Genomic DNA, 27,232 nt, shown 5'->3' on the forward strand with positions numbered 1-27,232 from the left:
CGCACGCACGCACGCACATCGCTGGCGTATTCTAGATGGTGGCTGGGTGGTGGTGATGGTGGGTGGCTGGCTGGTGGGCGTACCCCCCCTCCCACCCCTAGGTCGACTCAGCCTCAAATGAGTACCTGCTGCGGTCTGTAAACATCGCTACTGGGGAGACAAAGGCGGCCTGGCGTGGTGCTGACTACCCACCCCTTCGTGTGCCGTGCCGGCCTTCACAGGTGCTGATGCTCGCTCACAGCACTTGCCCCTACGGTCTGTTAAGGCTATACGGGTGATCTTTGTCTTTTGCTGGTGCACGTCCCACGTTAGTTGGGCTCTTCTGAGCTGATTGCGTAATGTCCACGTTCTTATGACAGGGACCAGTATCTAGCTGAGGTCCATCAACGAGACATCAACGACAAAGTACTTACCGACGTATCACCCAGTGGTGAAAGCATCAGCCACGGAGTACACATTTTACCGGCCCCCCCAGGGATGATGTGATGATGATGAAGATGGCTCAGCCACCCCAATGTAGAATCAACGCCGTTGCTCTACAGCAGATTATTATAATTACTGCTACTACTCCACTTGTTGTTGTTGTTTTTGTTGTTGTTGTTATGTTTCACTGCGTTGGTTGGTAACAGTTTGGGTGGGGGCAGTGGCAGGGTAGGGCAGGACCGGCCGCCTTTGTCTCCCTCGACCAGTGCTGATGGTTACGCACCGCACCAGGTTCTCCTTTTAAGGCTGAGTTGACCTAGGTGGTGGAGGGAGGGCAGCAGGGGGTGGGGGGCGGACAGGTCAGAACTTACTAATAGGGTTTTCCCACTTTTTTTCTGGCAACAAGACTGACACCTTCTGCAAGGAATCATGCTTACATTAACCACAATACTTGCAGTCAAATGCAAACAAAAAACAATACTCTGATAATTTATGCATTGTCCTTGAAACTGATTGGTCCACACCAGAGACAGCTTTCTTTAGAGCCTAGTCTCATATGGTTTTTTTTTGCATTTGACTGCAAGTATTGTGGTTAATGTAAGCATGAGTCCTTGCAAAAGGTGTCAGTTTTGTTGCCAGAAAAGAGGGGAAAAACCCCTATTAGTATATTTTGGTACTGGCAAAGGAGATCCCATGAGGTCAGAACTGGTTCGAATATTCGCCACTAGCATTGGCTCACGTGGTCCGGAATGGAACTCACGTGGCCACGGCTCACGGCGCTGACCATTTGAAGACGGAGGAATGGGGAAAACCTCCCTTCTCCTCCTCCTACCCCGAAGCTGAAATGAGGAATGATTAATTACACGGCACGAGAAAATAATGATCACCCAGGGTAAATGAATAACTTAGTCACTCTTGTATAAAAAGTTTGTTTTTATGTAAGGGTGTTTATAAAAAAACTGGCCGACAAAGTGAATAACGTGAGTATATCTATATATATATATACATTGGGGTGGCAGGTACAAAGTTAAATTCACGGGAAAAATTTAAGAGAACGGCAAATGTAGATTTTGTTGGGACTGTACATGAGAACACTGGGCATTGAATATTAGGTGAATAATCTTGTTTCTGGCGACGTTGATCGCTAACGCAAAGACACCGCGGCAGATAGCGAATTAAGCCTCCCACCTCTCGCTATTTTTAAATCTTTTATATTAAGTTCGCTTGCTTGCTTGCTTACGACCGTGCAAATCTTTCGGTCGTTTTTTAACCCACTTCCCGTGATCCAATCGAGCTGACATTTTGCACACAGACTCGTTGTGCGAGACAATTAATGTTCGTGAAAAATTTTGTCCAAAATTTTACACTGTTTAGGAAAAACTAATTAAATATTTAATTACCAATTGCTTAATACTGGCAGACAATCATCTGACCCATAGGTGGCAGCCATCTCAAGCCAGAGGACGAGAGGACTCTAGCCGCCACGCATATAAAGGATTTATAGTGAAAAACTTTGTTTTTACGGGTTATACTTATTTTGGTTTCTTTAAACAACTGGAACCCACTGAGGTTCTTGAATGAATCTGGGATGTAAAAATGTACCAGAGAGAGAGACAGTCGCTTTGTTACTCTACTGCTGGATGAGGGTTTCCCCACGCAATGTGGATCATGGGGGGGGGGGGGGGTGGAGGGAGTTTTGACTATACTTCACCACGGCTGGCTAGCTGCGGGTTGGCAGGAGGGCAGCATAGACGTTGGGGCATAGTACAGTACAACAGTGTTTGTTTTTTTTGCTGTACTTTACTGACAGTGGAGTGATCGAGACTCGGACTCGTTAATAATTACCGAAAATTCTTCCACGACTGTAAGTTATTAGTTGTCCTTGTTTCCTGTGTAGCCGATGATGATGATGATGTTGGGCTACGATTCGTGAGGTCATGGTCGCTTCCGAAAAATAAAGTTACGTAGCTGCTCAGTGGGAACTTACCCCTGGTGAAATAAAAAAAAATTAGTTTAGTTTTAGTTTAATAGAACTCCCCCCCCCACACACAACCCATGCCCGCCCCCTAGGTCGACTCAGCCTGAAATGAGTACCCAGTCTCACGTCTAATAAAAACCCGGCGCCTCCCAGCGACGGCTAACATCAGTGGCAGATTTTGATTTGAAGCTTTCGTGACTGCAGGGATTCATATTCTTGGTTCTTTCGGTAAAGTCATCACGTAGAAGGGAAATAATAAAATAATAAAAATATAAAACAATCAAAATTCTCACGACGTTTCGACTGCAACACGAGCAATCGTCATCAGGTGTGAAATCCACAGCAAGAAAAGTTAAAATTGTCAAATTTCAAATTTTCTAATTTTCTAATTTTCTTGCTGTGGATTTCACACCTGATGACGATTGCTTGTGTTGCAGTCGAAACGTCGTGAGAATTTTTATTGTTTTATATTTTATTATTTTATTATTTCCCTTCTACGTGACTTTACCGAAAGAACCAAGAAAATCAGTGGCAGAGTTACATCGGCTCAACACAAACCGCGCAAATGAGCGAGGTTGTCGTAACATCGTGCTGAGCACCGGCCACAACACCGTTCCCCACGGCTACCTTAATAGGTGCTCGCTAACAGCACTTGCTCCCAACAGCCTTTAAAAGGGCATGTAAATAATCGTGTTAGGTCTTCCCGTTTATGGTGTTTATTTAACAAAGACAAAGATCCCCCGTGTAGCCCGGGCAAGTACTGTTAGCGAGCTCGCAACTTATGATTGCTGGCAACGGCACGCGAGGGGACGGTGTGAACGGCACCACGCCCGGCCGCCTTGTCTCCCCAGCGGCGATGTTTACTACGCACCCGCACCAAGCGCTCATTCTAGGCTGAGTCGACCTAGGGGGGAGTGGGAGGGTGACCCAGGACCGGTCCGGATAAATCATCGCCGCCAGCGTTGGCCGTGAGCAAAGTTCAAGTATTAGGTATAGCCCTGTGAGCCAATCGGCTCTTGAATCGGGTGCAACCGCAACAAACAAAAAAAAACATGAACAAGAAAACATCTTAAAGTGACTATGTGCAAACAGAAAATCCAAGGAAAGACAGCAAAATATTGCAGAAAAAAATCACCGTACACCAACGCTGTGTGCAAAAATACCAGTGGGATGCAAGTCAAACAACAACAACAGCCACAAGACATCTTAGATTAAGGCCATCAGTCTAACTCTGTACTACAACAAACAAACATGGCTAAACCAAAACACTTTTCGAAATCAACAAAATAAAGCCATAAAAGTCAACCAACAACAACCACAAGACAACTTAGATTAAGGCCATCAGTCTAACTCTGTACTACAACAAACAAAAAATGGCCAAACTAAAAAACGTTTCGAAAATTTTTCGAACTCGCGTTCGCTATGATTCGTAGCGCAGCGTAGCGAGTTCGGACGCGTTCAGACTCAAAGGTGTTTGCAGCAAGACCTGAAGCCACGAATTTCTCGGCGTTGTTGTTTTGCCCCGGCGAAAACGAGCGGCTGATGGGGCAAGACTCGAGGCTTTCTCTCAGGAGGTCTACGAGCCGGACACGAGAAAACCTGACCAGACCAAGTGACAATTCAATTCCCCACGTGTCACCAGACACCCCTGTCGGCTCGTGCGACAGTGTTGCGACCCGGAGTGTACTCCCATGCCCACAGGCATTGTCACACAACGCGCACACCACACACACATACACACACGTGGGGGGTGGTGGGGGGATAGGGGAGGGTGTGTGTGTGTGTGGGCTGAGTTTAAATAACTCAGCTCCGAGCTCAGCCCACAGCGTCTCGAGCGAAAGGTTGAACAAGGAACGAGACGCAGCAGCAGTGCACCGACCAGGTAAGAACGCTGCTGTGCTTACGCGTGGAAGCCTCTTCTTGGTTCTTTCGGTAATGTCATCACGTAGAAGGGAAGTAATACAATAATAAAATAAAACGTAATAATATAATTCTCACGACGTTTCGGCCACAACGCAAGCAGCCGTCCTCAGGTGAAGAACAGGTCTGTCGGAAAAAACAGCTCATTCAGACGGAAAGACAGCTCATTCAGACGCTGTCTTTCCGACAGCCCTGTTCTTCACCTGAGGACGGCTGCTTGCGTTGTGGCCGAAACGTCGTGAGAATTATTTTATGATGTTTTATTTTTATTATTTCCCTTCTACGTGACTTTACCGAAAGAACCAAGAAGATGAACCCGTGAACGCCTGTTAAGAGCTTTATAGATCATCGGATTCATTCACCCCCCCCCCAGTATTAAGTACAGATGCTGGTTCTTGATTTCAGCCGGAACGCTTCCGAAGGCTGTCCCAGAAAGGTATTCCCGAGTGAGAAACTGACATCAGCGAACACAGGTGAGTCGATGTGCCTGCTGTTTCTTTCTTTCTAGATTTGAAGCTTTCGTGACTGCAAGGATTCATACTCTTAGGTTTTTTCGGTAAAGTCACGTGGGTAAAAAAAAATAAAAAAATAGTTATTTTCATTTATTATTATGTTATTTTATTACTATTTTTACCTGCTTTTTTTCGTCCAAATTAAATATGTTCTTAGCACGAGAGTGATTTAGGGGCAATACAATCGCAATAACGCTCGGTCTTTCGTATGGCTGATGTTGATGCGGAGCAACTGACACCTGTAAGATAGGATTACTGTGGATAACTCGTACCCGGCGGCTTTGTGGTCTAGTGGTAGTGCCTTACGCCGGCAATTCTCAACGCCAAAGCAGCAGAATGGATGCGCGGCGTTCCTGGGATAAGCCCGCTCTGTCTTAACAATGGTAACTACGTCACTGATAATGTAGTAATCTTGATTTGTCCTGGAGAAAAATCCGATGAGCTGTCAAGCTCTTTGCCCACCACAAATACCCAGTTAGGGGTCCCGGGGGGGGGGGGTGGAGGTGCTCGGCAGACACCAAACTCGAGCCGTCTACAAGTTGACCAGGCTGTATCTTTTTTTTTCACCAAATGATTTTTAAAAAAAATGTTGGTCGCTGGAATGTTGACGGCCGACTTTGGCGTGACGCCCTTAATCCAGCAGGGGATCAACCACGGCTCCTGCTGATGGATCTTGCTGACTCACAGCAGCGATAGAGAAAGCGAAACGGTGGCTTATTCTTCTTTTTGGTTCTTTCGGTAAAGTCACGTAGAATGGAAATAAAAAGATAATAAAAATAAAACGTGATAAAATAATTCTCACGACGTTTCGGCCACAACGCAAGCAGCCGTCCTCAGGTGAAGAACAGGTCTGTCGATAAGACAGCGTCTGAATGACACGTCCTAGGCTTGGAGCGTCTATTTAAGCTGGGAGGGAGGAGGAAGAGCGCCTTGACAAAAGAATTTGCATATCAAGAGGAATTTTAGCATATTTATGGGAAATGCAGACATGCGACGAGTACTACTTGTGAAATGCGTAAGAGGTTTGGCGGGGTGTTTAAAGTCATGTTTTGCCCGTGCATTATGCAGGACCAGCAGCATCAAAGGGAGGGGACAGGGGGAAGCATTAATAAAGGGAAGGAATGTTAATAGTATGTAGCTGCAGCAAATGAAATGGTGGCTATGAGATGTTAACTACCTCGCCAGGTATACAGGAGGTCGTGGCTTCGATCCCGACCCTGACGCCTGCTCTATATTTGGAGTTTGCGTGTCTCTCTCTCTCATCATCACGGTGGCTAGGAGATGTTAACTACCTCGCCAGGTATACAGGAGGTCGTGTGTTCGATCCCGACCCTGACGCCTGCTGCTGTATATTTGGAGTTTGCGTGTCTCTCTCTGTCATCATCACGGTGGCTAGGAGATGTTAACTACCTCGCCAGGTATACAGGAGGTCGTGACTTCGATCCCGAGCCTGACGCCTGCTCTATATTTGGAGTTTGCGTGTCTCTCTCTCATCATCACGGTGGCAAGGAGATGTTAACTACCTCGCCCGGTATGCAGGAGGTCGTGGGTTCGATCCCGACCCTGACGCTTGCTGCTGTATATTTGAAGTTTGCGTGTCTTTCTCTCTCTCATCATCACGGTGGCTAGGAGATGTTAACTACCTCGCCTGGTATACAGGAGGTCGTGGCTTCGATCCCGACCCTGACACCTGCTGCTGTATATTTTGACTTTGCGTGTCACTCTCTCTCTCTCATCATCACGGTGGCTAGAAGATGTTAACTACCTCGCCAGGTATACAGGAGGTCGTGGGTTCGATCCCATCCCTGACGCCTGCTGCTGTATATTTGGAGTTTGCGTCTCTCTCTCTCCCCGTGGTCGCGTGGATTTTTCTCCGGGTCCTCCGATTCCCCCCCCCCCTCCACATTTAGAATCAACGTCACGCGTTTTAGAGTCATCTGGCTGATGCTTATGAATTTCCACACGACGACGGTAACGATGAGCCCACTTCGTTGAGCTATCATTTGTCATTGCCGCTGTCGCTTCTGAAAAAGAGAGTGGGGGAGGTGGTGCCCTTACCTGGCAAAATACTCAATAATATTTGGCCGAGTATTACACTGGTCAACAACAAAATAATTTCTGGCCTGGACTTGTGCAGCTGTTCTAGACTAATTTCAGGGTGCTGATTCCAAATCTGATCTCAGATTTTCTCGATCACATCTCATTTTTATGCTATCGGCATACCACATTTTCATTGATTTTACCCGAAATTAACTCTGTCACTTATGAGTGCAAGTTGTTGCGAGTCAGTGACTGTTTTAGTGTTAAAGTATGGTGCTGTATTTTTAGGATAGTGTGTTTGTAATATCATTTTATGTAGATATCCACATTTATATAATATTTTTCTTCCGCAGTTTTTATTGAAAATGCAACATTTGATATCTCAAAAACCTGATGTGATAGACAACATCTGATGCCAGATTTGGAATCAATCATCAACCCAAAATTACTTTTAAACCGTTGGAATACCTTATGTCAGAAAAAGTGTGTTGACCAGTGATATCAACGGTGCAATACTATATGGGCGCGGGGAGTTCACGTATTTCAGTGTTGTACTCCGCTGGTCTTGCCCTTGTTTTCTCTCTCTTCTTCTTCTCCCACTGGTTGAACGCGGAGCGAATGGAAATTGACGCGGGCCAATCTAGGCCTGGAGTTTTTTTTTTTGGGGGGGGGGGGGGGGGGTGAGATCGCGTGAAAATATAAATGTGTCGCTAAACCCGCCACCACCCGACACGGTCAACTAGTAAGGGGTTGTCACGTGAACAGAACGTGGCCAATTCGTCACTAGTACAGCACTAGTGTGTAGTGTATAGTAGTGTATAGTGTAATGTATAGTAGTGTATATTAGTGTATAGTGTAGTGTATTGTAGTGTATAGTGTAGTGTATAGTGTAGCCTTGTATAGTGTAGTGTACAGTGTAGTCGTGTATAGTGTAGTGTATATTAGTGTATAGTAGTGTATAGTGTAGTGTATAGTGTAGTGTATAGTAGTGTATAGTGTAGTGTATAGTGTAGTGTATAGTGTAGTGTATAGTAGTGTATAGTGTAGTGTATAGTAGTGTATAGTGTAGTGTATAGTAGTGTATATTAGTGTATAGTGTAGTGTATTGTAGTGTATAGTGTAGTGTATAGTAGTGTATAGTGTAGTGTATAGTAGTGTATATTAGTGTATAGTGTAGTGTATTGTAGTGTATAGTGTAGTGTATAGTAGTGTATAGTAGTGTATAGTGTAGTGTATAGTGTAGTGTGTAGTGTATAGTGTCGTGTATAATAGTGTATAGTGTAGTGTAGTGCATAGTGTAGAGTATAGTGTAGTGCATAGTGTAGAGTATAGTGTAGTGTATAAGTGTATAGTGTAGTGTATAGTGTAGTGTGTAGTGTATAGTGTAGTGTATAGTGTAGTGTATAATAGTGTATAGTGTAGTGTATAGTGTAGTGTATAGTGTAGTGCATAGTGTAGAGTATAGTGTAGTGTATAGTAATTTATAGTGTAGTGTATAGTAGTGTATAGTGTAGTGTATAGTAGTGTATAGTGTAGTGTATAGTGTAGAGTATAGTGTAGTGTATAGTAGTGTATAGTGTAGTGTATAGTAGTGTATAGTGCAGTGTATAGTGTAGTGTATAGTGTAGTGTATAATAGTGTATAGTGTAGTGTATAGTAGTGTATAGTGTATAATAGTGTACAGTGTAGTGTATAGTAGTGTATAGTGTAGTGTATAGTGTATAGTAGTGTATAGTGTAGTGTATAGTGTAGTGTATAGTGTAGTGTATAGTAGTGTATAGTGTATAATAGTGTATAGTGTAGTGTATAGTAGTGTATAGTGTATAATAGTGTATAGTGTAGTGTATAGTGTATAATAGTGTATAGTGTAGTGTATAGTGTAGTGTATAGTGTAGTGTATAGTAATTTATAGTGTAGTGTATAAGTGTATAGTGTAGTGTATAATAGTGTATAGTAGTGTATGTTGGTGTGTGTGTGGTGTTGGTGTTGGTGCGTGTGTGGTGGTGCGTGTGTGGTGGTGCGTGTGTGGTGGTGCGTGTGTGGTGGTGCGTGTGTGGTGGTGCGTGTGTGGTGGTGCGTGTGTGGTGTTGGTGGCGTGTGGGTGGTTTTTAATGCGATTCCGCTTGGTGAGCGAATGACAAGGGGCGAGAAATGTGGTCCAGCCTGTTCTCGCGAACATTTCTGGCTCAGTCCGAATTAAATGTTCCATGTGTGTGCGTGCGTGTAGGTGCTCGCCTCCACGAGCGGTGGGGAGCGGTGGTGTAGCGGTTAGCGCGCTTAGCTATGAACCCGGCGACCCGGGTTCGATTTCCGCTCACGGCCAACACCCAGTGACGATTATCTGAACCGGTCCTGGGCCTCCCCTAGGTCGACTCGGCCTCACATGAGTACCTGGTGTGATGTGTAAACATCGCCGCTAGGGAGACAAAGGCGGCCGGGCGTGGTTATGGCCACCCACCCCCTCGTGTACCGTGCCGGCCTTCATAGGTGCTCGCTAACAGCACTTGACCCTACAGTCTGTCAAGGCTATACGGGGGATCTTTATCTTTGGTGTATTTACGGGGAGTGGTGGTGCAGCGGTTAGCGCAATGGGCCCGAGTTCGATTCACGGTCACCAGCACGCGGTGGCGAATATTTGAGCCGAGAGTGGGCGTCCTCTACGTCCACTCAACCTAAAATCAGTTCACTGTACGGATCGTAAACATCGGCACTGGGGGAGACAAAGGCGGTCGGGGGGAGGGTGGTATTTGGTGGACACAGCACCGCCACGTGCGCTGTGCTGTCCTTAATAGGTGCTCGCTAACAGCACTTGCCCCAGCAGTCTGTTGTATGTGTGTGTACCGTATGTTCAACTTCAAAATTGCTTAAGTGGTCTGTGTGGTTGTCCCACCTGATGACGGACGCTGGTGTTGCGCCCGAAACGTCGTGATTTGTTTGATTTTATGTGCTACCGAAAGAACCAAAGAGTATGGATTCCTGCGGGCCGAAAGCGTCAAATCAATATTCAAATATAACAATAGTGGTACCCTTTCTGGCAATACAACAGTTATGTTAAGATGTTCAAACAGCAAACAGAAACCGTTTTTCCTGTCTGCATTAAGCACACGCACTTTTGGTGAACATGCAAACACAAAACAAGTATAACCCGTAAAAACAAAGTTTTTCACTATAAATCCTTTATATGCGTGGCGGCTAGAGTCCTCTCGTCCTCTGGCTTGAGATGGCTGCCACCTATGGGTCAAATGATTGTCTGCCAGTATTAAGCAATTGGTAATTAAATATTTAATTAGTTTTCCCTAAACAGTGTCAAATTTTGGAAACATTTTTTCACGAACATTAATTGTCACGCACAACGAGTCTGTGTGCAAAATGTCAGCTCGATTGGATCACGGGAAGTGGGTTAAAAAACGACCGAAAGATTTGCACGGTCGTAAGCAAGCAAGCAAGCGAACTTAATATAAAGGATTTAAAAAAAACTGACTACTACGCAATTGCCTCTCAGCGCATGTACAACATTCAAGTTCATTGATTAGGTATATAGCCCTGTGAGCCATTCGGCTCTTGAATCGGGTGCAACCGCAACAAACAAAAACATGAGCAAAAAACATCTTAAAGTGAATATGTGACTAAGTGCAAACAGAAAATCCAAGAAAAGACGGCAAAATATTGCAGAAAAAACACCGTACACCAACGCTGTGTGCAAAAATCCCAGTGGGATGCAAGTCAAACAACAACAACCACAAGACAACTTAGATTAAGGCCATCAGTCTCTGTACTACAACAAACAAACATGGCTAAACCAATACACTTTTCACAATAAATGGCATAAACAACATGTACTACCAAAACCCTGCTGCCATAGCTGGCTGCATGAGTCACTCTACAACAGCAGGAGCATCAATCAGAGTATTATAACATTGCAGCTGCTCACCCCGAGATTTCAATACCCTGAGAGTGGCATTGCCTCTCTGTTGCTGAACGCCTTTTGGCGTCCTCTGGCCTAACACCGGTTGAGATTGGGCTCTAAAGAAAGCTGTCTCTGGTGTGGACCAATGCGTTTCAAAGACAATGCCATCATGTTATCAGGGCGTGGTTCTTGTGTTTGTTTGCATATTCACGACAAGTAGTGTGTGTGTGGTTATTACTGGTAGGAACCTCCTGGTTACACCAGCCCACAAGGGATTATTGTGTCCGTCCTGCAGGGAGGGGCTGGGTGAGGAGGGAGGGGCTGGGTGGGGAGGGGAGGGTGGTGAGGGGCTGGGTGGGGAGGATGGGGCTGGGTGGGGAGGGGAGGGTGGGGAGGGGCTGGGTGGGGAGGGTGGGGCTGCGTGGGGGGTGGGAGGGGAGGGGCTGGGTGGGGAGGGGCTGGTCACCCCGTGGTGCCCTTATAAAACTCAACGTTTAACCTACTCACGCCGGCTTGTGCCCGCCCTCACAGTCGGGCATATTTGCGGAATACACCACGCCGCCGTTGACCCTGGCCATTGACCGAGCAACCCAACGTTCCTACCAGCTCCCTCCGCAGGAATGTGTTGCAGACAGTATTCCTTGAAAAAAAAAAGGATTTTGTTTGGTGTTTTTAACACCCTAACACGCCTGTTTTATTACCAGAAAGGGTAAAACTTTTTCTGAACTTCTTTCGCACCGTACGTCGCCATCCGGGGCTCATCGGAAGCGTGTGGGAAGGGCAGGAAGCTATCACGCGAAAAGCAGTTCTAAAGACATTCGTTGTTTTTTAAAATCTAGATTTAAAAGTGCAAAGCTCACAGTGGCTTCCTGTTGAGGCTATACGGGGCCTCTTTGTCTTTGTATAGGTGTGGCAGTGAGTGCGTGCATGTTTGTGCGAGTGAGTGTGCTGCTTGTATGCAAAAGTGAGAAATTCATCATCCTTACCATCATCATCGTCACCACCACCATCATCATCGCCACCACCACCGTCACCACCACCATTATCGTCACCACCACCATCATCGTCATCACCACACCACCATCATCATAGCCACCACCATCATCATTGTCGCCACCACCATCGCCACCACCATCATCATCGTCACCACCACCATTATCGTCACCACCACCACCATCACCGCCACCATCATCATCGCCACCACCATCATCATAGCCACCACCATCATCATAGCCATCACCATCATCATCGTCGCCACCACGACCATCATCGCCACCACCACCATCATCGCCACCACCACCATCATAGCCACCACCATCATCATAGCCACCACCATCATCATCGTCATCACCACACCACCATCATCATCGCCACCACCACCATCATCATAGCCACCACCATCATCATCGCCACCACCACCATCATAGCCACCACCATCATCATAGCCACCACCATCATCATCGTCATCACCACACCACCATCATCATCGCCACCACCACCATCATCATAGCCACCACCATCATCATCGTCACCACCACCATCATAGCCACCACCATCATCATCGTCACCATCATCATCATCGCCACCACCACCATCGTCACCACCACCACCATCATCGTTGTCGTTATGTATTATTCACATCGCGTTATTCAGAATGAACACACACCGTGTGTCCATTCACAGCGTACCAAAACAACTTGACCGCATTAGAAAAAACACACTTTCAAACGCTAAAGTGCGTGTCCAAAAAATAAAAGTTCCCATCTGTTCCGCAGGGCTGTTAAACGTAAAAACAAACTAGTTTTATCTGGCTGGAGGGACGTTCACTTCCTGTGCTCGTGTCGCCAAACACGTCACGTGACTGGCACGTGCCGCACGCGAGACCGCACAAAGCGAGGCCCGCGGAGAGCGAGGGAAGCAGAGAGGGAGACCCGCGGAGAGCGAGGGAAGCCGACGCGAATGGATTTGCCGCTGTGCACGCTGAGTGTGCGCCTACCAACCAGTCGTGAGCAATTTGCCCCGGGGCAGCGGGAATTCATGGTGGGTCGTGTCAAAAGGTCAATGCCCTGAAAGCGAGCATTGAGCAGCTGCTATTTGTACCGCACCGTCGCCCTGAGCAAAATTGTGGACATTCCACATTCGTGTGGCCGAGTTGTCCGAGATAAGCGGTGGCCCGCACGTGGATAGCGATCGTTACGTACACACATTACACCCACACACACACTCACTCACCCACTCACTCACCCACTCACTCACCCACTCACTCACCCACTCACTCACTCACCCACTCACTCACTCACTCACCCACTCACTCACTCACCCACTCACTCTTGGTTAGGTGCGGTGTGAAAGAAGTTCAACATACACACATTACACTCACCCACTCACTCACCCACCCACTCACTCACTCACTCACCCACCCACTTACCCACACACTCACCCACCCACCCACTTACCCACACACTCACCCACTCACTCACCCACCCACCCACTCACTCACCCACTCACTCACCCACCCACTTACCCACACACTCACCCACTCACTCTTGGTTAAGTGCGGTGTGAAAGAAGTTCAACATACACACATTACACTCACCTACTCACTCACTCACCCATTCACTCACCCAGTCACTCACTCACTCACCCACTCACTCACTCAATCACTCACCCACTCACTCACCCACTCACTCACTAACCCACTCACCCACTCATTCATTCACTCTTAGTGAAGTACGGTGTGAAAGAAGTTCAACATACACTCACTCACCCACTCACTCACCCACTCACCCACTCACTCACCCACTCACCCACTCACCCACCCACTCACTCACCCACTCACTCACCCACTCACTCACTCACTCACCCACCCACTTAACCACACACTCACCCACTCACTCACCCACTCACCCACACACTCACCCACTCACCCACCCACTCACTCACCCACTCACTCACCCACTCATCCATTCAGGGTTGGCTACGTGCAGCAGCCGCTGGGCCTGCACGTTGACATCGAGATCCTGAACCACATCGCTGCCATCCACGCGCACGAATAGATTGGCGCTTGTGGTTGATTGCCCTTTGGCGTGTCACGCCGGTGTGACGCCGGCGCTGTTGGCCCCTGCGTGGGTAAATAAAAGCAGTACAACCGGTCAGCAACTCCACTCCCGATCCAGCTGAAACCGGACGAGGAGCCGTTTCACAATCGGTATGAAGGTGGCCTGCGAGTGCGATAACTGACGTCTCCGATTGGCACGGGTTGGCGGCGTACGGTGCGAAAAAAGTTCAACACACGTACATACACCGCACCTCCGATTAGCGCGGTTGGCTACGCACGGCGCAAGATACATTCAGCACACGTGTACATTCATCCGTCTCACACCCACTTACATTTTTTATCTTCTTGGTTCTTTCGGTAAAGTCACGTAGAAGGGAAATAATAATATAATACCAATAAAACATAATTGTATTCTATAAAGTATAAATTTAATTATTTTATTATTTCCCTTCTACGTGAAATAATAAAATAATACCAATAAAACATAATTGTATTCTATTATGTTTTATTTTTATTATTTTATTATTTCCCTTCTACGTGAAATAATAAAATAATACCAATGAAACATAATTGTATTCTATTATGTTTTATTTTTATTATTTTATTATTTCCCTTCTACGTGACTTTACGTTGAACTTCATTCGCAGCCTCCGTAGCCGGACCGCACTAATCGGAGGTGCAATGATGGCACATTCACGCTTTGATGACACGTGATTTTGAGGATTGATTGTGACGGGCGAGTTACTAACATCGGGGAACGCCGAAAGACGGCGTTGGCTTGGGGAAGCCTTCATCCAGCAGTGAATCGATGATGATGATTGGGAAAGGGCTTGAACTACGATCTACACACTATGAGACCTCCTTTACCAGTGGCAAAATATAGTAATAGGTTTTTACCCTTTCAACTGGTTCAAAAACTGACACCTTTATTCAAGGCATCATGTTTGCAATAACCACAACACAAGCAGTCAAAATGCAAACAAAAAGAAACAACTCTGATGATGATGATAATGATATGCACTGTCCTTTAAGTTGATTGGTCCACACCCGAGACAACACCAATGGAGACTAGGCTCTAAGAAAAGCTGTCTCGGGTGTGGACCAATCAACTTCAAGGACAGTGCATATCATTATCATCATCAGAGTTGTTTCTTTTTGTTTGCATTTTGACTGCTTGTGTTGTGGTTATTGCAAACATGATGCTTTGTATAAAGGTGTCAGTTTTTGAACCAGTTGAAAGGGTAAAAACCTATTACTACGATCTACACAACAAGGAACTTAGCCGTGGCTTTAATAATGAATGAGAGTTTCGGTTGTCCGTCTGTTGTACAGCTTTGCGCCGCGCACACCTCAAGAGACATAAATAATTCTGCTAACATGTGTTGAGCGTGTGCGCTCGCGACTGTGGTGATCGCCGTGAACAGAATTCATAACGAATTAATCATCAAATTGTTCCACATTTCCTCCGACCAGCCCGCTCCTGTCAATGAACTATTTCCCGCTCCGAGGCATCTGCCAAATTGCAGTGCTTGGGTGTCCCATTCAGCGACGAATCTCGGAACGCCGCAAGACGGCTCAGCGTTCAATTTCGACTTAAAGCTTTCGTGACTGCAGGGATTCATCTTCTTGGTTCTTTCGGTAAAGTCACGTAGAAGGGAAATAATAAAAATAAAACATAATAAAATTAAATTCTCACGACGTTTCGGCCACAACGCAAGCAGCCGTCCTCAGGTGAAGAACAGGTCAGACGCTGTCTTTATGACAGCCCTGTTCTTCGCCTGATGACGGCTGCTTGCGTTGTGGCCGAAACGTCGTGAGAATTGTATTTTATTATGTTTTATTTCTATTATTTTATTATTTCCATTCTACGTGACTTTACCGAAAGAACCAAGAAGATGAATCCCTGCAGTCACGAAAGCTTTAAATCGAAACATTAAATAGTTTAGTTTTACTTGTGTATTTTTTTTCCAAGTGATGTGTTTACATTTCCTGTTACTTCGAACTCCGATCGTGCTTTTTCACTGCGCCCGTTGTTGTAATGGTCTGACCCCGTGCTTTATAGCACATCGGATTCCTCCTGAAGTATAAACACATTTTATGATTCTGACTTGCTCCAAGCGGTACTTTGTGTTTATCGACCTCGAAAGGACGGTGGGAGGAGATGCGAGCCCGGGACAAGGAACTGAATTCACATTCTCACTACAACAACAACAAAAACTGCTCGCCTTTTGGACTGACAGCGATGAGACAAGGCCATATGGGCAATGCTAGTCTTTGAGCCCATAGACTAACATTGGTGTAGACCAATCAGTTTTAAAGACGATGCATTCTACATGATCAGAGCGCGTTGGATTGTATGTTCATCACAAGGAGCATGTGTGCTTAATGCAGTTACCTGATTCCTTGCAAAAGGTTTCCATTTGGTGTTTGGACATCTTAACACCTATTCTCTTGTGATATCGCCAGAAAGGGTAAAACCCATTCTTGTTTTTCATACTTTGAGACCGGCAGAAAAGGTCTTCCATGATGTAGCTGCTCGCCCTGAGCGACACATTCTCGTTGTGCCTACTCCTCCTCCTCCTCTGCTGAAGGAATGCAGACCACTGTGGGTTTAGGATATTGACCACAGACTGACATTGTTGTCCATAGACTTATATTGCTCAGAGACTAACATTGCCCATAGACTAGCATTGTCCATAGACTAAGATTACCCATAGACTTACATTACCCATAGACTAACATTGCCCATAGACTAACATTATTGCCCATAGACTAACATTGCCCATAGACTAACATTGCCCATAGACTAACATTGCCCATAGACTAACATTACCCACAGATCTGCATTGCTCATAGACTTACATTGCCCACAGACTAACATTGCCCATAGACTTCTATTGACATGCATAGCCTTACATTGTAACTTTTCTCTCTTTCCCGGCACAGCTGACAAGACCGACCTCAAGCGAGGCTCAACGACGATGGCGCTTTCCCCGGACACCGTGAAGGCCGTCACGAAAGTGTCGGGGCTCAACGTGTGGAGGGTCGAGGTGTGAAGGACAGTCACACTCCCACGCACGCACACACACGCACGCACACACGCACGCACGCACACACACACGCACGCACGTACGCACGCACACGCACGCACACACACGCACACACGCGCACGCACACACGCACACACACACGCACGCACGCACGCACACACGCGCGCACGCACACACGCACACACACACGCACACACGCACGCACGCACGCACACACACGCACGCACACACACGCACACACGCGCACGCACACACGCACACATGCACGCACACACACGCACGCACGCACACACGCGCGCACGCACACACGCACGCACACACGCACACACACACACAAGATAACGTCATCTTCCTCTATTTAAGACCAGAAGCAGGTGGATTGCTTCACTCGTCTGGTGTAGGCCAATCAGTTTCAAAGACAACGCAGATAAATGATCAGTGCGTGTTTGTTTGCATGCTCATCACAAGCACCGCGTGTGGTTAATGTAGACTTGATGCCTTGCAAAAAAGGTTTCTCTTTGGTGTTTGAATATCTTGACATCTATTTGATTACATTTTGATACTGGCAAAAAGGCCCCATAGATACGCGGTATTCGTGATGTATGTCTATATGGGGGGGTGTAGCGGTCAGCGCTACGCTACGAACCCGGCGACACGAGTTCGATTCCCGCTCACGGCCAACACCGCCAGTGACGATTATATCTAAACCACTCCTGGCCCTCCCCGAAATCAACTCGGCCTCATATGAACACCTGGTACGGTGCGGTCAACATCGCCACTGGGGAAACAAAAGCGGCCGCGCGTGGATGCTGGGCCACCCACCCCCTCGCGTGTCACCGTGCCGGCCTTCACAGATGCTGCTACTCGCTAACAGCACTTGCCCCGACAGTCCGTTGAGGCTACACGGGGCGTCTTTGTCTTAGCGCATGGCCTCCCGTGAATCACTTCGAGGGCCTTCCTCTCGGTGTCCTTTCAGAACATGGCCCTCGTGCCGGTGCCACCAAAAGCCTTCGGAAACTTCTTCGAGGGCGACTGCTACGTCCTGCTGAACGTGAGTAACGCATTGCGTTGGAAGGCCGCACCGCATTCAAAGCCGTTCGTCCGCGAACAAAGCACGACACCTCGCGGCGCTTTCAGACGCGCTCCTGCAGCCGTCTGGAGCGCCCTCCCTTTTAAACCGTGTTCTAGATTGACCAACTCGTTTCTTTAGAACTGCCTCTTGCGTGCTTATTTTGGTGTCCTTCCCCCCGCACCTCCGATTAGTGCAGCTGGCGACGCACGGTGCGAAAGAAGTTTAACGTTCATGCATACCGCACCGTGCATTGCAAGCACACACGCACACACGCACAGAAAGACAAAAACAGCACAGACCACATTCACCACCAAGTGGCAGTGACGTGACCACGGCGCTTGTGCCAGGCTAGGTGCACGTTTGGAAGACGTCACGTGAAGTGTCGAAGGCTTTTGCTGATGACGGGTCGTCACGGGACAGACCACGCTGTTGTGGGTTGACTGAGATGACCGGCAGATGCACCGTCTATGCCCTCCACCGTGCTAACTTGCTGAGCTTTAGCCGCCCGGCGCTCCGCTCATTGTTGTGAGCGTCGCTCCTCTGCCATTCATTGTTGCTGGAGTGGGCGACTGCCTCCAACTGACCAGTAGCAGCATCCTTCACGAGCCTCCTCCACAGAGGCCGATCTTGACACCGCCGGTACCGGTCATCGGCAAGTCCGCTCAGCTCCACATCCTACTGTACCACATCACTCCATCTCTTCTCTAGCCCGTGCTGCGCCCGTTTAGCCCCCTCGATCCGGCCAAACAAAAGCTGTTAAGGCATGCGGTGGCTGGGCATGCGGGCTATCCTCCTGTAAAGCATCAGTCCATCTCATCTTTAGTCCGTGCCGACACACACACACACAGAGAAAGACAAATATCCCCCATATATCCTATAATCAATACATTGGCAATGTATAAATTCCAATAATAATACCATCTGTGTGAACATGACAATCTCATCAGGTGGTGGAGGGGTTAATGAAAAAACATTTTTGGACTAAAAGCCACCACCAAGTGACCCCAACCCAAAAACAAACATGGACCACGCCGACACTGCTGACGATGATGACGATGATGGTTATGACGATGATGGTTATGACGACGGTGATGATGATGATGGTTATGACGATGATGGTTATGACGACGGTGATGATGATGACGGTTATGACAGTGATGACAGTTATGACGACGATGGTGATGACAGTTATGATGATGGTGATGACGATTATGACGACGGTAATGACGGTTATGACGATGGTGACGATGACGATTTGATGACGACGGTTATGACAATGACGACGATGACGACGATGACGACGGTGATGACGACGGTGATGACGATGATGACGATGACGACGGTGATGACGACGATGATGACGGTGATGACGATGACGACGGTGATGACGATGATGACGATGATGACGATGACGACGGTGATGACGACGGTGATGACGACAGTGATGACGATGACGACGATGACGACGGTGATGATGACAGTTATGACAATGACGACGATGATGACGATGATGACGATGATGACGGTGATGACGACGGTGATGACGATGATGACGATGACGACGGTGATGACGACGGTGATGACGATGACAATGATGACGATAATGACGGTGATGACGATGACGACGATGACGACGGCGATGACGACGGTGATGACGACGATGACGATGATGATGATGACGACGATGACGGCGGTGATGACGGCGGTGATTACGACAGTGATGACGATGATGACAATGACGACGGTGATGACGATGATGACGATGACGATGATGACGACGGTGATGACGATGATGATGATGACGATGACGACGACGACGACGACGACGATGACGGTGTTGACTGCGCTCGGCGCACGGTGCGCAGGTGCTGAAGTCTCCGAGCGGCGCGACGCTGGACGTGCACTACTGGCTGGGCGGGGAGTCGACGCAGGACGAGCAGGGCGCCGCCGCCATCCTGTGCACCCAGTTGGACGAGCAGCTCGGGGGGGCGGCCGTGCAGCGGCGCGAGGTGCAGGGCAGCGAGTCCGACACCTTCAAGGGCTACTTCAAGTCCGGCGTCATGTGAGCCGGAGCGTTGTGCTCGTAGCCGTCGTCGCGATCGTCGCGATCGTCGCGATCGTCACCCCCGTAATTAGTGTGTCATTATAATGTGATCATCATTAGTAGAGCGATCATCAACATCGTCATCCCCATAATCAGTGTGTCATTATAATGTGATCATCATTAGTAGAGCGATCATTAACATTGTCAACCCCGTAATTAGTGTGTCATTATAATGTGTTCATCATTAGTAGAGCGATCATCAACATCGTCACCCCCATAATCAGTGTGTCATTATAATGTGATCATCATTAGTAGAGCGATCATTAACATTGTCAACCCCGTAATCAGTGTGTCATTATAATGTGATCATCATTAGTAGAGCGATCATCAACATCGTCAACCCCATAATTAGTGTGTCATTATAATGTGATCATCATTAGTAGAGCGATCATCAACATCATCATCCCCATAATTAGTGTGTTATCATTATGGTGATCATCATGATCATCGTGATCATCCTCATAATTAGTGTATCATCATTACAGTGATCATCACGATCATCATCGTGATCATTCTCAACACCATTGTCACCATTCACATCGTGGTCCTCATTAGTATCAGTATTATCAGCATAATCGTCGCCATCATCATCATCATCACAAACGCCATTATCAGCATCGGCAATCATTGTCATCATCGTCTTCGTCCTGATCATCTTCATCGTCGCACGCAATGAACGAGTCGTTAGCCCCAGCCCAGATCATTTCTCTGCGAGGCCCATGGTTTAGTTCTGGCTCGGCTCGGATGTGCCAGTGGAAATGGGGTGCTCACGAATCGCTTGCGTTGCTGCTGCATGCGCTGCGGTGTGTGAGGCGGCGTAACGCTTAGTGCGTTGCGCTGCGAACCCGGTGGCCCGAGTTCGATTCCCGCTGATGGACACCAACACCGGTGACGGTTATATGAACCGGTCGTGGGCCTCCCCTAGGTCGACTCAGCCTCAAAATTAGTAGATGCTGCCGCGTGTAGAGTAAACATCGCCACCCGGGAGACAAAGGCGGCCAGGCGTGGCGCTGGCCACCCACCCCCTCGTGCGCCGTGCCGGCCTTCATAGGTGCTGCTCGCTAACAGCCCTTGCCCCAACAGTCTGTCGAGGCTACACGGGGGGTGGGATCTTTGTCTTTTCTTGGTTCTTTCGGTAAAGTCACGTAGAATGGAAATAATAAAAGAATAAAAAGAAAACATAATAAAATAATTCTCACGATAGGTCTGACAGACCTGTTCTCCACCTGAGGACGGCTGCTTGCGTTGTGGCCGAAACGTCGTGAGAATTATTTTATTATGTTTTCTTTTTATTATTTTATTATTTCCATTCGACGTGACTTTACCGAAAGAACCAAGAAGATGAATCCCTGCAGTCACGAAAGCTTTAAATCGAAATCTTTGTCTTTACTCAGATACAAGAAAGGAGGCATTGCATCCGGCTTCAAGCACGTGGAGAGCAACACCTACAACGTGAAACGGCTTCTGCACGTCAAGGGCAAGAAGAACGTGACGGCCAGCGAGGTGACAGCCCCCGTCCGCCCCCCCTACCCCGCCTGCCACATAGTATCTTGATTTCAGGATCCTAAGACGAATACTATTATAGCAATATAACTTTCTCCCCCCAAACTCCGTCATATAGTATCGTGAACCTACACATTCCACAAGTAGTGACTAATTCCATATCTGCATTTTCCATAAATATGCTAAATCCCTCTGTTGATATGCAAATTCCTTTGTCAAGGCGCCCTCCTCTTCTAACCCAGCTTAAATATACGCTACCAAGCTTGGTGGTGTTCATTCAGACTCTGTCTTTCCGACAGCCCTGTTCTTCACCTGAGGACGGCTGCTTGCGTTGTGGCTGAAACGTCGTGAGAATTGTATTTTATGATGTTTAATTTTTATTATTTTATTATTTTCCTTCTACGTGACTTTACCGAAAGAACCAAGAAGAAAAAAAAAACTATACTGATACACATAATCAACGTTTTTGGGTTTAGATCGCGTTATTTATAAATGTGTCGTAACCCTCCAACACCCGACACGGCCAATCAGTAAAAAAAGTGTCACGCTGACAAAAGACAAAATAGTTCACTGCTTTAGCCCCACACCTTTTTGTTGAAGCGTGAAACCACAACATTTACAATTTGAGTACGACGGATGCTTGTGTCGCGCCCGAAACGTCGTAATCTATTTTATTGTTCTACCCACGTGACTTTACCGAAAGAACCAAAGAGTATGGAACCCTGCAGTCACGAAAGTTTCAAATCAAGATTATACAGATACTATTAGAGCACTATAACCCCCCACACCTACCAGGGTACAGAATACTATATGATCCCTGAACCCCAGGGTACAAATACTACTACAGCGAAAGAAACCCCCTCTCCAACACACACCGGTGTGCCAAAGCGGCGACACATCCAGAAAGTTTCTGTTCACGTTAACGAAACGTGCCAATTCGGTTCCGTTGTTACGAGAGTAAACCCACGACGGCATTTACAATTCCAGTAGCGCCGTGACGTGTCGCCTGGCGGTTACAACAACAACAACCACCAGCTTCGTCAGGTGATAGTCAGAATTGTGAAGAAGTCGTGCTGATTCCCGTCTTAGATAGACGGAGTAGAGGTGATGTCACCGCCTGTGAGGCTGTCATGTGCGCAGATCAGAAGGGGGTTAATGTCGTCACGTAAATTTCGATTTAAAGCTTTCGTGACTGCAGGGATTCATATTCTTGGTTCTTTCGGTAAAGTCACGTAGAAGGGAAACAATAACATAATACAAATTTCAAACAATGAAATTCTCGCAACGTTTCGATTGCAACACAAGCAATCATCATCAGGTGTGAAAACCACAGCAAGAAAGTAAAAAATAACACCACTTTTTTAAAATGTTCTTGCTGTGGTTTTCACACCTGATGATGATTGCTTGTGTTGCAATCGAAACGTCGTGAGAATTTTATTGTTTTATATTTTATTATTATTTTATTCTCAATGGATCATATTAATTTGAGAATATGCAGGATCTATCACCGGTTGGGTTAGTCACAGTTGATCAACAAGCAATTATAACCTGAATATGTATGCAATGAATGTGACATCACCATCATATTGATGTTGTTGTTGTCTAATTATGGTTTGGTTGACGGGCGCAGGTGGAGCTGTCGTGGGACAGCTTCAACACGAGCGACGTTTTCCTGCTCGACATCGGCAAAGTCATCGTCCAGTGGAACGGCGCCGGGAGCAACCGCATGGAGCGCCTCAAGGTCGGTGCCCGGCTCCACGCCCTCACCGCTCCACCGCCACTCACTCGCCACTCCACCGTCGCTCCCTCGCCACTCCTTTGCCAATCTCTCGCCGCTCCACCACCACTCCTTCGCCGCTCCCTCATCACACGTACACGCACACACACACAGCCACGTGGCATGCCCGGTGTGTTTTTTTCTTCTTCAAAAACTATCGTCGACCTAACAACGTGCTCGCTCGCTGGCTCGCTACGGCGCCCCCCCCCTCCCTCTACCGCCAGGGCATGAAGCTGGCGATGGACGTGCGTGACCGCGAGCGCGGTGGCCGCAGCCAGATCGGCGTGGTGGAGGGCGACCGCGAGGAGGAGAGCCCCGACCTCGTCGCCGCCATGGCCGGGATCCTGGGCCCCCGCAAGGGGCCCCTCCCCGAGGGGGCTCCCGACGACCGCGCCGACCAGCACCAGAAGTCCAACGTGAAGCTCTACCAGTGAGAGGCCTCGCAAGGGGGGCCCACGGCCGCCCCGTCGGAGCGGCCCGGGGGCGGGGGGGGATGTAGCGAAAGGAGATGCAAGGAGATGCAAGGAGGCGGTGACGTGTGGACTACGGAAGCAGAGCTGTCAACCCCCTTATCAGTGGCCATACCTTGTTACAGACAAATTCAGGCTTCGTTGTTCGCCCCGCGCCCCTTATACATCTCAATGTTCATCCTACAAAGTCACATGGCGAGGGAGAAACACAAACAATAGACAACCACCACTACTGCACTCACCCCTAGTGCTCACCATTGCATACCTGTCAACCCCTAATCAGTGCCCTACCTTGTTACAGACGCAAACAAAGAAATAGACAAAATGTGATTGTTGTTGCCCTATTGAAACGGCTGTACACCGTATGGACCTGAAAACTCAATTTCCCTGCACAAGAATACGGAGTAAACTGTGTGGGTTGACACGGTATGCAGAAGGGACAACAGATGTGTCGTTCACGGGGGTCCCACGCTCGTAGCTGTGACGGAGAAACAGGGAGGTGACGTGCAGGCCGCGGTTGGGACGCGTGCCACGAAACGAGCCCGCGGTGCGTGCGGCCCCGGGGAGGCCCTCATCCAGCAGCAGAGTGACCGTGGCCGATGTTTGTGCTTCCGCCCCCCAGCGTGTCCGACTCGGAGGGCAGCCTCGTGGTTCAGGAGGTCGCGACGAGACCCCTCACCCAGGACCTCCTGATGCACGATGTAAGTCTCCCCGAACGCCACGCGCCGCCGACGGTCGTCCCGGCTTTCGCCGTTGGGCCGGCGGCGGCGCCGGTGGTGGTGAACGCCGGACGCGGCGTGCCAAGTGGATGATGTTGGTCGCGAAGAGCCCACGTGTTAAAAGCCCGCTGTGAATGTCCACGGCCCAGTGGTTCTTAACCTTTGCTGGAGCCTTGCATCCCTAAGTGATTGTTGTTGTTACAATGTTCATAAGCACGTCGGGTTTGATGCCCCGTGCTGAATTTGTGTTTTTGATCATTTACCGTCTAAATGTTTCGCCACTCCAACAAGGGCATCTCGCACCCCCAGAGGGTGCGGAGTGCACCTCACGTAAAATGACCGCTGGCCCACGCGATGGCGAGCCATCATCACTCGTGGCCAGGTCGACTCAGAAACAAGGGCCTCCATATGGCTCTAGATTTGAAGCTTTCGTGACTGCAAGGATTAATATTCTTAGGTTTTTTCAGTAAAGTCACGTAGGTAAAAAAATTAAAATTAATTAAAGTAAAAAAAAAATAAAGTCACTTGATACAGAAAATCTGGCTGTGACGGTCCCACCTGATGACGGAGACTTGTGTTGCCTCCGAAACGTCGTGATTTTTTTCATTTATTTTACTTTTATTAATTAAAATTTAAATTTTTTTATCTACGCGACTTTACCGAAAAAACTTAAGAATAGGCCTCCATATGGCTCAGTGGGCTTTAACCCGGCGCAATGAAACGTGCATAGTCGTGCAGTTGATCTGATTGCACCGTGACGGTACCGTGCGTGTTTCCCGTGGGCAGGACTGTTACATCTTGGACCAGGGCGGTTCCAAAATCTTCGTGTGGAAGGGGAAAGGAGCGACCAAAACGGAGAAGAAGGAGGCCATGAGCCGTGCACTGGTGAGTTGTGTGGTCCAGAGGTCCCCACACCACCAGTGGGTCTCAGGGTGAGGTCCCCACACCACCAGTGGGTCTCAGGGTGAGGTCCCCACACCACCAGTGGGTCTCAGAGTGAGGTCCCCACACCATCAGTGGGTCTCAGAGTGAGGTCCCCACACCATCAGTGGGTCTCAGAGTGAGGTCCCCACACCACCAGTGGGTATCAGGGTGTGGTCCCCACATCACTAGTGGGTCTCAGAGTGTGGTCCCCACATCACCAGTGGGTCTCAGAGTGAGGTCCCCACACCACCAGTGGGTCTCAGGGTGAGGTCCCCACATCACCAGTGGGTCTCAGAGTGAGGTCCCCACACCATCAGTGGGTCTCAGAGTGAGGTCCCCACACCACCAGTGGGTCTCAGAGTGAGGTCCCCACACCACCAATGGGTCTCAGAGTGAGGTCCCCACACCACCAGTGGGTCTCAGGGTGAGGTCCCCACACCACCAGTGGGTCTCAGAGTGAGGTCCCCACACCACCAGTGGGTCTCAGAGTGAGGTCCCCATACCACCAGTGGGTCTCAGAGTGAGGTCCCACACCACCAGTGGGTCTCAGGGTGAGGTCCCCACACCACCAGTGGTTCTCAGAGTGAGGTCCCCACACCACCAGTGGTTCTCAGAGTGAGGTCCCCACACCACCAGTGGGTCTCAGAGTGAGGTCCCCACACCATCAGTGGGTCTCAGAGTGAGGTCCCCACACCACCAGTGGTTCTCAGAGTGAGGTCCTGTGGGTCTCAGAGTGAGGTCCCCACATCACCAGTGGGTCTCAGAGTGAGGTCCCCACACCACCAGTGGTTCTCAGAGTGAGGTCCTGTGGGTCTCAGAGTGAGGTCCCCACATCACCAGTGGGTCTCAGAGTGAGGTCCCCACACCACCAGTGGTTCTCAGAGTGAGGTCCTGTGGGTCTCAGAGTGAGGTCCCCACATCACCAGTGGGTCTCACAGCCCACCCCGTAGCTCGCTCTCGGCGTTGACGCGTCGATCCTCGCCGTCGCAGGGCTTCATCAAGGCCAAGGGATATCCGTCCTCGACCGGCGTCGAACTGGTGAACGACGGTGCCGAGTCGGCCGTCTTCAAGCAGCTCTTCCAGAAGTGGAGCGTGCCGGGGCAGACCGTGGGCCTGGGCAAGGCCTACAACGCCGGCAAAATCGGTGAGGGCCGAGAGCGCTCGGTAACCACGCCGCTCTCTCTCTCTCTACTTCTCTCTCCGCGTCGCCTCGGTAACCGTGTTGCTCTCTCTCCACATCGCCTCGGTAACCGTGTCGCTCTCACTCCACGTCGCCTCGGTAACCGTGTCGCTGTCTCCACATCGCCTCGGTAACCGCGCCACTCTCTCTCTCTCCACTTCTCTCTCCATGTCACCTCGGAAACTGTGCTGCTCTCACTTCACATCGCCTTGGTAACCGTGGCACTCTCACTTCACATCGCCTTGGTAACCGCGCCGCTCTCTCTCCACGTCGCCGCGGTAACCACGCCGCGTGCCCCCACAGCCAAGGTGGAGGACGGCAAGTTCGACGCGACGCTGCTGCACGCGCGGCCGGACATCGCGGCCCAGGAGCGCATGGTGGACGACGCGTCCGGCGACGTGGAGGTCAGGGTCACCCCCCCCCCCCACTGCCCCCCACTGCCCCCCACCCAGCTCAGGTTACCACCTGTCCCAGTTTTCCAAGGAACGCCACCGGTCCACGTTACGCGATCCGCTCGTTGCTCGCCGTGCCGAGCGTCCTCGCGGTTGCCCCGTGGGGTGGCTCGGCTGCCCGGAAGCGGCTCTGCCAGGGGAAC

General features: G+C 48.9%; 1 protein-coding gene across 2 annotated transcripts in view; it reads left to right on the forward strand.

Annotated features, from left to right (window-relative positions):
* The first annotated feature begins 4,188 nt into the window (after positions 1 to 4,188).
* LOC133358331 (villin-1-like) overlaps positions 4,189 to 27,232 on the forward strand; it is a 35,621-nt gene continuing 12,577 nt past the window's right edge. The window contains exons 1-12 of one of the 2 annotated variants that reach the window (XM_061576599.1): positions 4,189 to 4,283; positions 4,727 to 4,794; positions 16,785 to 16,888; positions 17,865 to 17,939; positions 19,826 to 20,022; positions 21,459 to 21,567; positions 23,198 to 23,308; positions 23,569 to 23,774; positions 24,437 to 24,515; positions 25,320 to 25,418; positions 26,448 to 26,601; positions 26,941 to 27,041. In XM_061576599.1, coding sequence (XP_061432583.1) covers positions 16,820 to 16,888; positions 17,865 to 17,939; positions 19,826 to 20,022; positions 21,459 to 21,567; positions 23,198 to 23,308; positions 23,569 to 23,774; positions 24,437 to 24,515; positions 25,320 to 25,418; positions 26,448 to 26,601; positions 26,941 to 27,041 — 1,200 coding nt within the window. In that variant the 5' untranslated portion in view covers positions 4,189 to 4,283; positions 4,727 to 4,794; positions 16,785 to 16,819. Of the gene's footprint in view, positions 4,284 to 4,726; positions 4,795 to 16,784; positions 16,889 to 17,864; positions 17,940 to 19,825; positions 20,023 to 21,458; positions 21,568 to 23,197; positions 23,309 to 23,568; positions 23,775 to 24,436; positions 24,516 to 25,319; positions 25,419 to 26,447; positions 26,602 to 26,940; positions 27,042 to 27,232 lie in introns of those variants that run through there. The other variant, XM_061576600.1, reaches the window with a different exon arrangement.

The sequence above is a fragment of the Lethenteron reissneri genome, chromosome 61 (assembly GCF_015708825.2).
Source record: "Lethenteron reissneri isolate LAM-NWPU_2019-01 chromosome 61, ASM1570882v1, whole genome shotgun sequence".
Classification (NCBI taxonomy): domain Eukaryota; kingdom Metazoa; phylum Chordata; class Hyperoartia; order Petromyzontiformes; family Petromyzontidae; genus Lethenteron; species Lethenteron reissneri.